The sequence below is a fragment of the Taudactylus pleione genome, unplaced genomic scaffold, assembly GCF_031769625.1.
Source record: "Taudactylus pleione unplaced genomic scaffold, aTauple2 ptg001346l, whole genome shotgun sequence".
NCBI lineage: Eukaryota > Metazoa > Chordata > Amphibia > Anura > Myobatrachidae > Taudactylus > Taudactylus pleione.
This window is the reverse complement of record NW_028285746.1, coordinates 779,283-795,035: the sequence shown is the minus strand read 5'-3', so window position 1 is coordinate 795,035 and position 15,753 is coordinate 779,283. Positions and strand designations below refer to the sequence as shown.

The window sequence follows — 15,753 nt, the reverse complement described above, 5'->3', positions numbered from 1 at the left end:
TGAAATATTTTAAGACTGATTCAGCTTATCTATTATTCATAGTTAAAAACATACTGTACCATTAACTCTGTGCATGTGTTTTATAGATGTCAAATTCATGTAGGGTTAGGTCAAAGTCTGTTATCTCTTCACATTCTTGGAGGATATTGGAACACTGTGGTATAGTAGCAGTCTGAGGAGCCTGAAAACTCAGGCTCCCATCTATACCCCCTATACCTACAGTCAGGACAGTTTTCTTCACAGGCCTGACGGAGCTGGGCATAGTTTGGGGTGATTTTCAGTGTTTTTTCCGCTCAACACCCACTACAGTCATCCTAATCAGAGCTAAGAAACCTCCAAGCCAGAATTCTCTGGAAACTCCACTTCCTCCTGAGAAGAGAGTTGAGATGGAATCCTTCCCGCATTAAGGACTTTTGGAAGCTGATGCTTCCGGGGCATAGATATGAATCAGAATCAAAATTTATTGGCCAAGTATACAAGTATATACTAGGAATTTGACTCCGGAAACTACTGGCCAAGTACTCACTTATCACAGCACACATACATTCACAGTATACCATATCATAATTAATACACACAGATAAAAACCCTTTTAAATAAAACAATTAACATAAATGATGACCTTAATATTTCCAGTTCGGAATTTAACAGCAAAATCGCCTGCGGAAAAAAGCTTTTGAGATGTCTAGAGGTCTTAGCAAAACATGATCTAGATCGCCTTCCCGACGGAAGCAGTTGTAACAGATCATGACCAGGATAAGCTTCGCCCGCCACGATATTACCAGACTGCTTCCTGATCCTAGACAAATATAACTCCTGAATCGAAGGAAGTTTAGCTCCAATTAGCCTTTCCGCAATCCTAACTACTGTCTGTAGTCTGGCCTTGTCTTGTTCACTAGCTGCACCAAACCACACTATAAATCGAGGTACATAAGACAGACTTGATTATTGCCGAATAAAAAAAAAAAAAAAAAGTGTCATCAGTTCCTTTGTGAGGTAAAATTTCCTAAGCTGCCGTAGGAAATACAACCTCTGATGCACCCTCCTGACAATAGCATTTATGTTTTTCTCCCATTTCAAATCTCGGGAGATTATAGAACCCAAATCATCCTTACCTTGTTGCCATGTCGCCAGTGAGCACCCTTGTACTTTAACTTTCTTAAATTTTCAGGGCATCCCTCGGCTTCAGCTGGAAATGATTGGGGCAGGTGGAGAAGACAACGGATTGGCTCACTCCCAACATGGGAAGGTCTCATTGGGAACTGGCCACTACTGCCACAGGTTTGTACCCAGGAACCCCATGCCTCCAACGCTCTCCTGCACAAGAGTGCTCACTGGAGACATGGGAACAAGGTAAGGATGATCTGGAGTAGGTCTCCTCATATCTGGAACAGATGATAGATTTTTGCCTCCATATCTATGCCTCAGAAGCATCAGCTTCCAAAAGGCCTTAATACGGAAGGGCTCCATCTCAGTACTCTCTTTTCAGGAGGAAGTGGAGTTCCCAGAGGATTCTGGCTTGGAGGTTTCTTAGCTCTCTAATTAGGATGACTGTAGTGGGTGTTGAACGGAAACAGTGTGCCCTGTCAAGCATGCTCCACATATTCAGGACAGTGAGGAATCTGGATGCGTCACTTTTTAATAGGAAGAAGAAATAGGCCATTCATTTTGCTCTTCTTTTAAGTTGCAAGGCCTAGGGTTTGTCTGGATCATAGGTTTCATGTTTCACACCTGTTAGCAGTCTCCCGAATGCGGACATAGCGAAATCGGAAGCTCCTCCCTAGGTGGCCTCTCGCATAGCAAACCTGACTACCACCATTCCTACCGCCAATGCAAATACCCTCAAGGATAGCACTCATAGGAAGGTCAAGGTCACCTGATTTTCATGCTGGAGCCTCGGGCAAACGCATTCAGGCTTCAACCTGGGGCAATAAGGCGGTAGAGGAGGTCAGATGACCAGGTAGAGGACCTGAGGATTGGTAGACCCAGACTGCATATGTTCACAGTGGTTAAGCACTTCTGTGAGGATTCTAAGTACCACCACTGATGAGGGACTTGTTGGCGCAAGAATTTCTGCCTTATCAGTCGCACTGCGTCATGTTTCTGGTGCGGTTTTGTCAGACAGAAAAATAATAACAAAGGACTTTGGAGTACATACCCCACTCTCTGAGCGTACCCCTCCTGTGATGTGAAAGGGATCGCAAATGCAGCAGGGGGTGTCATAGCATGTATAGCAATTGCAAAGCTGCCTGCATGCAGCTTTGCAATTGCGAACCTTGCTGAATCAGGCCCCTAACCTGGAAGACAGCCTTTCTTCTTTGCATCTCCAGTGAGAGAAAAGTTTCAACTTTTACCTATATAAAGAAGTTCCTGGGAGCACTCCAGTGCCAGAGTATAGGTTCATACCTTGCTCCAGCGTATCTTGAGCTACCGACTACCGGGTCCTGACCTCGACTATTCCTTGTGACCCGTTCCGTCTGAACTCCCGGTACTGCATTTGATGATTCATGGTTAGACTTAGGCCTCCGTGTGACCTGATTCTGTCTTCTCCCTGGTACTTCGCTGTCCAGTTGGTTTTGACCTGGCTTGTAGACTACACTTCTTACGTACTTCCAGCAGCTCTCTCAAAAGCACGCCAGCACCTGTACGAGGGATCCTGGGCAGAAGGACGCGACCTGCGTTTCGGGTGCAGCTAAGTCCATTCCTCCTTGCGGGGGTCCCTGGTGAATATCACCGGCACGTTAGACTCCGCCAATCCAGAGTATGGGCCAGCATCCATTACCCATGCATGATTTGTGACACCCAAGAGACTGTGGTCCTGGCTCTGTACTGGGACAGGTCTTTGAATGACAGGGTCTCTTCATTCTTTGAATGTTGTCCGGACCCTTGAGCTTTATGTCAGGACAATCTTTTTGTCCCCCATGATTCCCAGAAGAGAGGTTTACCTGACCATTTGCTATATGGATTACATATATAATCCAACAGGTTTACCTTGTGACAGGCAAGCCTGTTCCGGAGAAGGTCATAAGTGTCTCATTGGTGGTGAGGAATGGGGCTACTGCTGAGCAGCTTTGCTGAGTGGCTACCTGATCTTCAGTGAACAAGCTCAAAAGATTTTACAGATATGACACCTTCATATCCATGCACACCAGTTCTGGGCAGAAGATGCTACACACTCCAAATCAAAATTTACACACTTAGGGACGTCCTCAGTGTTCCCCAAAATTAAAGGAGAAAAAGCTCTCCCCTTATGCTCTTTCGTCTGCACTGCACTACTATTGTGGTTTCCTTCTTGTTTGGACAGAGGATTCTTTTCCTCTCCCTGGTTTATACTTCACTTCTGTGCTTACAGCCCTTGTTGATAAAAACTTGCAGTAGCCAATTAGGGTATAGAGTGTGAACAGCCTGATTTTTTTATGTAATTTTAAAAGTGCCCAGGTTTCTCACACAACTACCACTCCCTCCCTATGGATTTGATTAAGGGGACTCAACGCAATTACAAAAATGTATTTCTTGAATTAACAAATGACAAGATATACGAAATCTTTTTACTATGGTTTCCAGCTAACAGAACTGTGATTGACAGCTGTAATGGCAGAACATAACCTTTTGCCTACTAGCTGAAACCAGTGGTAGTGGTTCCCAGCAAATTATATGGTCTCCATACTGGCCTAAGAAGTGTTGAGAGGCAGAAGGGAACATACATTAGTCACAAAGTTGCCTTATTTATGCATTTTTTGTCATAACAGTGAGACAGACACCCGGATTTATTCAGTCCTGCTCTAAGTTGTACAATACTACTTAGCCACATTTTAGTGGCTGCTGCAGCTAGTTTAGTTTTTAGCAAATTTTAACTCTATGACAATGGAAAAAGTAGGTAAACCAGCGCTGAAAGGGGTAAAATCCTGTTTTTTCTCACAGGACAATGTTGGATATGGGTACAAATCTTCTCAAACTCTGCTCACAAACTGAACAACCAAACTTACATGATCGTTCTTTCCCGTATGCACATCTAGGTATCTTTGCAATCAGAGTAGAGGTAGTAACCTGTATATGGTAGGTATAAAGATACAACTTACATCTGTGTTCTCTCTCGCTTTCGTATATAGGTATCATTTATATGGGAATCCCCACCGTGGCAAAAACCATATGCATACAGGAAAGAATGATCATTTAAGTTTGGTTGTTCACTTTGTGAGCAGAGTTTGAGAAGATTTGTACCCATATCCAACATTGTCCTGTGAGAAAAAACAGGATTCTACCCCTTTCAGCACTGGTTTACCTACTTTTTCCGTTCTGTTTATTTCTGTGGTCTTTTGGGTGTGCCCACTTCTGAGTTTACCAGCCGCCACCGTGTGTAGCGCAGGTGTTTCAATCCATTGTATATCTATGACAATGGCATTTTGTACATTCATTCAAACAATATAGGATAAGACCCTTTTGAACACAACCAACATGAATATGTTATATTATGTAAAATGCACCAAGTTCCTCTAATACACAATACATATGCATGCCTCTTTGCCCTTTTAAAGCATGTGACACGTACCTCTTGTGGAGTATTGATGATGTAACAGTTTACACTTTAAGTTCTTCAGCAGTTGCATGGACTTCCCTGCCATAATGATCTGCTTCAGCACAGGTCTCAGGAAAGAGACCATAGTGTGCTGCCTGCTGGCTGGGGCCTGGTCACTGCCTGAGCTGGCACTTGCATTGTCACTCATTTTGTCCTCATTCTCAGTTTTTTCTGAGACACTATACAATGTGTATGTAGCATACCAAAAGTCTCGATGATTAACAGGAACATCTTTATTTCTATACAAATGACAAAAACAACATGAACACAATTTGATGAACCCATGGAAGGGAGCTGAATGCACAAAAAAGCATATCTTATGTGTAAAATCTGTGTGATATCTAGTGTGGTAGGAAGAAGAGTATTGTCATGTTCTCATGAGGCAAGCAGCAGCGCCTCTGCTGTTTGCCTCATGAACTTTTAATCTTTTCAAATTCAGATAAGCATACCCCTTTTTTAAATAAGCCATTTTACTTTATCTCTACCATTATTGTATTTATGTGATCTAACAGTCTATGAAATTGATAACAGAAAGAACAAAATATACCTGGCGCCAATCTGATTAAAAACTAAAGGGGCACATCCACTAGACGATCTACTCCCTGTCCAATCTCTAAACGATTTTCCCTTGATTTTTACCCTTGAAATTTTATCTTTCAGTCTGAACGATTTGCAAACTATCTTTAATAGATGAAGTGAAATTGACCTGCATGTTCAGTCAACTGACGAGACGATCAAACGACCAGCGGGAGCGCGCATCGTTGATTGTTAACAACCAAACACTGCACTATTTATAAACGATTGAATGATAACGACGTCGTTATCGTTCAATCGCCTGCTATAATCGTGTAGTGGATGCCCCCTTTCGAATAAGAAAACAATCAATTAGTAAATGCTGATTCTGCAGCTCTCTAGATAGTAGATCTACTCAAAACCTCCTGGCCTCGTAGGTAAAATAGATGAAAAAAGGAAAGAACGCTGAAAATAGCATTACTAAATATATATTTAATAATAAATATAGCATAAAATTGTTATTACAATTAACGTGACAATAGATATAACAGTTGCCGGCCAGCAAAATACAATCCAATATTTAATTATAATCTCTATCAAATAAAATATACCACATACACAATTATAAAAAATTATATATCAAAGGAATCAATATATACACCTATTGCATCTAAGTAATAGTTGATATTAAAAAATAATTTTATTCATGAAAGACTCTTAGTAACAGAGAAACTATGCCTATTCAGGACAAACCATAATGGAATGTGACAATATGCAACAGTATTCAAAAAAGACCTTTTGTAGCAATAGATCTTATTTCTTTACTCCGAAATAAATTGATACACAGTTTATTCTCTGCTGTTTAGTGCAGTTTCCTGATAACACACTCGTTCTCCGTGTTGATTAATTCAACTGCTGCATATGTGTAGCCGCTTGAAGCCCTTTATAAATTCATATGGCAATACGATGTTGTTTTCCTTTTTAGCTTATGTAAGCATAATGTTCATATATAAAAGGCAATGTCTTTTCTCTAATATGTAGACAGCTGTATATTTGTAAGCTTGCCCAGAATACTGTATTGTAGTCCCCTGCAGTTTGCAGTTTTATTAAATGTCCCTCATGGCCATGTATAAAAAAAGGGGAGAAAAAAAAAAATGTACTTTTACCGGGGTATTGAGCCCGCAGTTCTTTGGAAGTTCCACCAGACGATTAGTCCGCTGCCGGCATCTGTGACTCTATTGCTCATCTCCCGAGGCTATGTTCATCTGCTCCCTCCGAGCATGCAGACGGCAGGTGAGAAACAATATCTGCCGGCGTCACCTGGCAGCCGGATGGTAACCCGCTGTGTGTGTTTCGGGCTACTGCTCGTCTCTATGGGTTGGGAGGTTGTAATTCCCTCTGTGCATATGGCGTATGGCAAATCAATATGGATATTTGTCAGCCAGCCAGCCTCACTTCGGTAATACCAGTTTCTCCACCTACAGATTCGGCAGCTTCCTCAGTCAGAGTATCCTCGCATTAATGAGGACCTTCCTTTTATCCGTATGTCAGAGTTAACATGTGTAGCTTTGCGCCTTGATTAGGACTTGTTTCCATCTCACTCCATGTGTCATAATATGGATTTTGTAGGAACCAATTTAGCTTTACATTTTTTGGCTATATATAGCTCTATATTTAATCTTGGATCAGTAGCCTATTCTTTTTTTATTGTTAGGAACTTAAAAAAAAAAAAAAACTTTAAATTTTCCATTTTTCTCTCTTCCAAGTATACAAAGTATCCATTTCAGCATGTGACCATATAGTAACATATGATATTTATATAAATATAATAAATACCAAACAATATACATATAAATCAGTAAAAAAGTTTTCATATATAAGGGTTCTTAATAATACTAGATAAGAAAAACAATAAAAGGAACCATAATGTATAGTTTCATATAAACATATGTCAAAATATATATCTAACTATTGAAAGATGTAAAGGCGTAAAAACACACCCTCTTTCGAGTCATTTTTCCTACTGTAACACAACCTCCAACAAAGATGTTAACATCATAGGAATTGAACATATCAAATCCACAATAAGAGGGGGAGATAGATTCAGTCGGCTTTGTAAAAGAGAAGCCTTCTGGATATATCAACTTGGAAGCTTGAAGGTCTTAACCCAGAAGGTCTTAATGACACCATTCAACTCAACAAAGTTTATTAGATTTCACAGTCCCCCGTAGGGACTGGTTAGGACCAAAGGACCCTTTGGACTATTCAGTCCTCAATGGGAGATTGTATAGTAAGTCCAGGACCTTCCTTCTTTTTTCCCCCCTTTTTAGTATACACACTTCTCTTTCTCCCTCTTCCAATTTTCATTTTTTTTGCACTCTTTTTTTCTTATCCCCTTATATATAGGTAGATGTACAAAATATTTATTATATGTATATCAGCTAATATGCTATTTTGGTGGTCTCTAGTCTAGACAATGCTACAGCTAATATATACACATGGTGGTATAATATCGGGTTAATCTCTGTTACTGATTTACATGCTTCTCTTTATTTATAACATACTGCCACTATAATCCCTTTGCATTGGGGATAGGAGTAGAGGACTCTTTAAATAGAGTTAGATACATATTTTAACATATGTTTATATGAAACTATAGATTATGGTTCCTTATTGTTTTTCTTATCTAGTATTATTAAGAGCCCTTATATATATAAAAACTTTTTTACTGATTTATATGTATATTGTTTGGTATTTATTATATTTATATAAATATCATATGTTACTATATGGTCACATGCTGAAATGGATACTTTGTATACTTGGAAGAGAGAAAAATGGAAAAATTAAAGTTTTTTTTTTTTTTAAGTTCCTAACAATAAAAAAAGAATAGGCTACTGATCCAAGATTAAATATAGAGCTATATATAGCCAAAAAATGTAAAGCTAAATTGGTTCCTACAAAATCCATATTATGACACATGGAGTGAGATGGAAACAAGTCCTAATCAAGGCGCAAAGCTACACATGTTAACTCTGACATACGGATAAAAGGAAGGTCCTCATTAATGCGAGGATACTCTGACTGAGGAAGCTGCCGTATCTGTAGGCGGAGAAACGCGTATTACCCAAGTGACGCTGGCTGACAAATATCCACATTGATTTGCCATACGCCATATGCACAGAGGGAATTACAACCTCCCAACCCCTAGAGACGAGCAGTAGCCCGAAACACACACACAGCGGGTTACCATCCGGCTGCCAGGTGACGCCGGCAGATATTGTTTCTCACCTGCCGTCTGCATGCTCGGAGGGAGCAGATGAACATAGCCTCGGGAGATGAGCAATAGAGTCACAGATGCCGGCAGCGGACTAATCATCTGGTGGAACTTCCGAAGAACTGCGGGCTCAATAGCCCGGTAAAAGTACATTTTTTTTTTCTCCCCTTTTTTTATACATGGCCATGAGGGACATTTAATAAAACTGCAAACTGCAGGGGACTACAATACAGTATTCTGGGCAAGCTTACAAATATACAACTGTCTACATATTAGAGAAAAGACATTGCCTTTTATATATGAACATTATGCTTACATAAGCTAAAAAGGAAAACAACATCGTATTGCCATATGAATTTATAAAGGGCTTCAAGCGGCTACACATATGCAGCAGTTGAATTAATCAACACGGAGAACGAGTGTGTTATCAGGAAACTGCACTAAACAGTAGAGAATAAACTGTGTATCAATTTATTTCGGAGTAAAGAAATAAGATCTATTGCTACAAAAGTTCTTTTTTGAATACTGTTGCATATTGTCACATTCCATTATGGTTTGTCCTGAATAGGCATATTTTCTCTGTTACTAAGAGTCTCATGAATAAAACTATTTTTTTAATATCAACTATTACTTAGATGCAATAGGTGTATATATTGATTCCTTGGATATATAATTTTTTATAATTGTGTATGTGGTATATTTTATTTGATAGAGATAATTAAATATTGGATTGTACAGTTAGGTGCAGAAATTTTGGGACATTGACAGAATTTTCATATTTTGGCCTCTATTCACCACCACAATGGCTTTGAAATGAAACAAACAAGATGTGCTTTAACTGCAGACTTTCAGATTTAATTTGAGGGTAATTACATCCAAATCAGGTGAACGGTGTAGGAATTACAACGGTTTCTATATGTGCCTCCCACTTTTTAAGGGGCCAAAAGTAATGAGACTATCAACTCAAAAGCTATTTCATGGACAGGTGTGGGCTATTCCCTCGTTATTTCATTATCAATTAAGCAAGTAAAAGGTCTGGAGTTGATGCTAGGTGTGACATTTGCATTTGGAATCAGTTGCTGTCAACTCTCAATATGAGATCCAAAGAGCTGTCACTATCAGTGAAGCAAGCCATCATTAGGCTAAAAAATCAAAACAAACCCATCAGAGAGATAGCAAAAACATTAGGTGTGGCCAAATCAACTGTTTGGAACATTCTTAAAAAGAAAGAATGCACCGGAGAGCTCAGCAACACCAAAAGACCCGGAAGACCACGGAAAACAACCGTGGTGGATGACAGAAGAATTATTTCCCTGGTGAAGAAAAACCCCTTCACAACAGTTGGCCAAATCAAGAACACTCTCCAGGAGGTAGGTGTATATGTGTCAAAGTCAACAATCAAGAGAAGACTTCACAAGAGTGAATATAGAGGGTTCACCACAAGATGTAAACCATTGGTGAGCCACAAAAACAGGAAGACCAGATTAGAGTTTGCCAAACAACATCTAAAAAAGCCATTACAGTTCTGGAACAACATCCTATGGAAAGATGAGACAAAGATCAACTTGTACTTGATGGGAAGAGAAGAGTATGGAGAAGGAAAGGAACTGCTCATGATCCAAAACATACCACCTCATCAGTGAAGCATGGTGGTAGTAGTGTCATGGTGTGGGCATGTATGGCTGCCAATGGAACTGGTTCCCTTGTATTTATAGATTCAGTCAAATGCTTCAGAACTTATTGGACGGCGCTTCACAGTGCAGATGGACAATGACCCGAAGCATACTGCAGAAGCAACCAAGAAGTTTTTTAAGGCTAAAAAGTGAAATGTTATGCAATGGTCAAGTCAATCCCCTGACCTGAATCCCATTGAGCATGCATTTCACTTGATGAAGACAAAATGCCCCAAGAACAAGCAGGAACTGAAGATATTTGCAGTAGAGGCCTGGCAGAGCATCACCAGGGATGAAACCCAGCGTCTGGTGATGTCTATGCGTTCCAGACTTTAGGCTTTAATTGCCTGCAATGGATTTGCTACAAAGTATTAAAAAGTGAAAGTTAGATTTAGGATTGTTTAGTTTGTCCCATTACTTTTGGCCCCTTAAAAAGTGGGAGGCACATATAGAAACCGTTGTAGTTCCTATACCGTTCACCTGATTTGGATGTAATTACCCTCAAATTAAATCTGGTAGTCTGCAGTTAAAGCACATTTTGTTTGTTTCATTTCAAAGCCATTGTGGTGGTGAATAGAGGCCAAAATATGAAAATTCTGTCAATGTCCCAACATTTATGCACCTGACTGTATATTGCTGGCCGGCAACTGTTATATCTATTGTCACATTAATTGTAATAACAATTTTATGCTATATTATTAAATATATATTTAGTAATGCTATTTTCAGCGCTCTCTGTCCTTTTTTCATCTGTTTTAGTCTATGAAATTGGTTTTAATTTTTTTATTCACCTTGTGTTCACTTATAAATTGTTATTACTTTTTACATATTTAAATTTTATTGTCACACTTTATATCTGAATATTTACAATATTAAACACATACATTATAAACACTCTGGTCACCATATATCAATTACACTAATATATATATATATATATATATAATATATATATATATATATATATATTATATTTATATATATATATATATAATATATATATATATTATATTTATATATATATATATTATATTTATATATATATATATATATATATATATTTTTTACAATCAGTAAAGACTGGGTGTAGCACTATTTTTAGTACCATTGATCAGATGTTTATTGTGTTGTTGTATGACTATTGAGCTGCTTCCCTATACACCCGAGTGTTTTAATATATAAGGAAATGTTTAAAGCACATGTAAAAGGTGATTTGAGATCTGATGTCTGTCAAAGGATTTTTAATGAGAAAAATATTGTTAACAACCGAACCCGAACCGGGACTTAGATGATGAGTTCTGGGAATTAGAACAACTATTAATTAGAGAAATCCGCACATGGTGGGATATAGCCATCCTGGAACAGTATACGAAAGTGGGACGCGTTTCAAGAGGCTTGAGACTAATTAAGAAACCCACCTTTGGTATGAATAATGAGAGCTTCATAAAAGAGTGGGATCATGCATTACATACATGTTCACTTAAACTTATGCAATTAATCACCACCGAAAAAGTAGTGAGAGAGAGAAATAAAACAGAAAGAGGCAATCTTAGAACCTCAGAGGAACAATGAGGATTTTAAAATAAACTTAAATGTATTGAATAAAAAGTTGGAGAAAGTGTGTTACGTTCTGGGTTATTTGTGGACCCGGGGTGGTAGCAGGAGCGATCACAGAAGCAGATTTGTAAATAAAACTAGGATTTTTAATAAGTGCTCGAGTGGACATATAATGTGGCAGTAAATAAAAGTCCAGGAAAATATAAATGTGCACAAGAGTTCTGTGGTGGGAGAAAAAGGGTTAATGTCCAGGTAGAAACAATTAGAGCAGTCCAGGTGTGCAGGTAGTGAAACTGAAAATAAACAAGCCAGGTTTTCAGATAGTGAACTGAAGTGCAGGATGTCAGCAGGCTCAGGCACTCAGGTATGGGCAAGGGTGATGGAGGTAGCGGGGTAGTCCAGTGGGAACTAGGAGCTGACAGGCAGACTGGCAGACAGCGGATTCACAGGAACAGGAAAGCACAGAGAACTCCCTCTCAGCTAGGCTGAGATACACGTTGCACTGGCAATGAAGGAAGGCACTGACCCTTCCTAAATACCCCATGCCGTGCTGTTACTGGCTGGAGGGAACATGTGACTCACCAGGATTGGCCAGCCGCATCACATGGCCAGAAGGCAAGATGGCAGCGCCCATGCCAAACGGAATGGAGACGCCGCCAGGCCTTACCAGCGCAGAGTGACAACAGGCCCGCACAACAACGCGTGCAGCCAAAGCCCCCCGCCAGACACCAGCTCCGCCACCAGACAGCCCGCGCCACAATGACCTCACAGGTAACACTCGCCTAGCGCCATGCTGAAATACCCTGGCCGTGACAAAGTGGAGTTAGAGGTCACACAAATAAAAGAAAACATTCTAAAGGGATAAATTAGATAATCAAAATAACAGAATTAATGATTGGAATAAGAAAGGATATGTAGAGAATAGATTTTTTCAAAAAAACATATAACGACAAAGGAAGATCTAATTGGATGGAAGTTCCATCAAAACATAAACCGAGACAGGCTTGTCAAGTTACACCTAGACAGGTCATGTTCTCACAAAAGAATAGATTTTCGGCCTTCAGTAGGCTGAACTCAGAGCGATGGTGAAGGCCATTCAAGGAGGATGTGGTAAGGGCATCCCCCCTAAAAAGGGGATTTATAGAAGAAGAGAGAAGCTAGGTGAAAGAAAGAAACCTCAAAAAAAGAAACCCGAAATGCCAATAGCTAACTCGGAACTTCAAAAACAAGTGGTATTCAACCTATACTGTCTGACCATAAATTCATGAAAACAGAAGCATCGTTATTAAGCAAAGGTATCTCCTTTGCTCCTACAGCTAAGGCTAATAATTTCCAATTATTTGTGGATCTCAATACAATACAAAAGGAATTTAACCTTGAAGCGACACTTCTTAAGAAAGGACACAGGGATCATTAAGAACTATGAAGAAAGATCAAAATCTGGACTGAAAGCACCATCAAAGTATTACCCATTGGAGTCCAGAAGCACTCAAATAGAGACATTCTAGTGAAGCGAGATTTATGTAGTGAATAACAGAAAGAACCCAAAAAAATCTAATTTAACCAATTTTGAGAAGGAAGCCCTTAAAAAGTTTAAGAAGAACGAAACACTTGTTTTTAAACAAGTGGATAAAGGAGGAGGCCTGGTGGTGCTGAACTGTGTGGATTACCAGAAATAAGTTTTTAGACTACCTGGAGATTAGGTATCGTATAGAAAATTGAGAGGTGATCCCACCATAGCATTCGTGGAAGAACTACTAATAATACTAGTGGATACTCTACACAAAGGGTTAATTATGAAAGATGAATACTAGTTTCTCATTAAGAACAATCCCACCATTACAACCTTTTATTGTCTACCAAAGGATACACAAGCAATTGACGAATCCACCGGGTAGACCTATAGTGGCAGGAATCGACACCTTAAGTTCCAACTGCTCAGAGTACGCTGAAGTCTTCCTGAATAAATATACAAAGAATTTAAGTTCCTATGTTAAAGACACTACCCTCGATTTTACAAACTTTGAGTAATTTGAGATGGAAGCAGGAATATAAATGGGCCACGTTTGAGGTAGTAATTTTATATGTCAATACCACGACAAGGGAATTGACAGTTGTCGTGAATTCTTGAATGAGGATCAGTCTCTCAGTGAACAACATAGAGAATTCAGATGTATAATAATGAAATTTATACTCAGCCATAACTATATTAAAGTTTCTAGGTCAGTACTTTATTCAAATAGAAGGTACTGCTATGGGCACATTTTTTTACTCCCAGCTTTGCCAATCTCCCCATGTGAAGCTGGGAGCAGAAATACATTTATGGAGACCATCCCCATAGGAATAAAGTGATATTCTATGCACGATACATCAACGATATCCTGATAATATGGGATGGATCGGATGTTGAATTTCTAGCTTTCATGTATTTCCTGAAGACTAATGAATATAACCTGTCATTTACGCATAAATTGAATAATGAAGACATTGAATATCTGGACCTGGGTATTAAAGGAGTGAATGAGGAGATAGTAAGCCAGAACTTCATCAAGACTGTTGATACCAATAGTTATGTACATTTTAATAGTGGCCATGTGAAGGGATGGAAAAACAACATCTCCTAATCAAAATTTCGCAGAGTGCGAAGAAACTGTAGCTCGGAAGTGACATTCAACCAACAAATGGACATTTATGCAGATAGATTCCGTGAAAGAAAGTACACTGAGGATGTCATTAAAAAGGCCGAACTTATATATATGCACAGTCGTGCCCTTATATTGAGGCTGACTAAAAAAAAAAAATCAAACTGAGATCTCCATAGAGATTTCCTTGGGTGGGATGGGGGGGGATCTATGGTGTTTAAGAGGCTACACCTCAAAAGCATGGGCGGGTAGAACTGTCGATCGGTGCTGCATGCTAAATTTCAGGGCAAAAACATAAAAAGAGGATTTGGGAGTAATCTGAAGTTCCAAAGTTCAGTTAGGATCACTTTTCTGATGTTCTTTATGGGGGATTTTTGGGAAGGCATAACTCAGGTTAGGGGGCGAACTTAGACTTGGTGTTTGTTTTATTAGGTATCCATTGTTCCAGAATAGGCCTTTTGGGGTTCAGGTAATTGAGAAAGTTACAGTTTTTAAACTATTACCTCACGAATCCGCCATTATAGAGATGGGAAGTTTCAATTCATTGCGCAGCCTCAGTAGGAGCAGTCAGCAGGTGTACTCACTGTAGCTTCACCTGGGTGCACCAAGATGGCCTTTTACGGGCTTTAGCAGTGGACAAACCCGGCAATGGCAGCGGGTGTAAGCGGGGACACAGCGGCGGTCAAGCGGGGCGTCAGCGGCGGTGGAGGAGCCAGCGTTGGAGCGGGCAGCAGCGGCATCTGTGCGGGCTACAGCGACGGCGGTGATGGTGCGGCCTGCGGGACCCGGCAGCAGTGGGACCAGGCAGCGGCGGGACCCGGCATCATTGCGGGTGTCGGCGGCAGGCCTGGATCCGAGAGGATCCGGTTCCTGCCAGCCATTCTGCCGAGTACGACAGCAGCGCCCATTTCAAAAATGGCGCCTCAGCGCCATTTTTAAAATTCAAAGATAGCCGCCACGAGCCGATCACGGCTCGTGACGTCTCAACGGCAGAAGCGGGACCCGGCGTTTGTGTGGGTGTCGGGCCTGGATCCGAGAAGATCCAGTCCCTGCCAGCCCATTCTGCCGAGTACGGCAGCGGCGCCCATTAAAAAAATGGCGGCTCAGTGCATATTTTTGAAATTCAAAGATGGCCGCCGCAAGTCAATCACGGCTCGCAACGTCATCACCCCGCCCCCTCGGCTGGCTTATATAAGCCAGTGCGGGGAGGCGGTATGGTAGTCCGACGGCCGGGAGGGAGCAAAGAAGAGCTCCTGAAGAAAGAAGAGACGCTGAAAGTCCTAGTGGGCGGCAGCCATGCAAAAGACCTGACACAGGCTGCCGTCCACTAGGTGAAGAAGCCCTGGGGAGGTGGCAGCCGTGCAAAAGCGCTAATTGGCTGCCATCCCCCAGGCGAAGATGCCAGAAGCCCTGGCAGGTTGGTCCCTGCCAGGCAAAGACGCTGATGCCCTGACAGGTTGGCGCCCGCCAGACGAAGACGCCAGAAATCCTAGTGGGCGGCAGGCAAGAAAAAGA

The 15,753-nt window shown here is 40.6% G+C and overlaps 1 protein-coding gene across 2 annotated transcripts in view; it reads right to left on the bottom strand.

The window, feature by feature from the left end:
- The window catches only part of TUBGCP5 (tubulin gamma complex component 5), a 103,550-nt gene that overhangs the window by 23,101 nt on the left and 64,696 nt on the right, over positions 1-15,753 (bottom strand). For both annotated transcript variants that reach the window (XM_088463348.1, XM_088463347.1), the window contains exon 13: positions 4,550-4,815. In XM_088463348.1, coding sequence (XP_088319474.1) covers positions 4,550-4,815 — 266 coding nt within the window. The remainder of the gene's footprint in view (positions 1-4,549; positions 4,816-15,753) is intronic.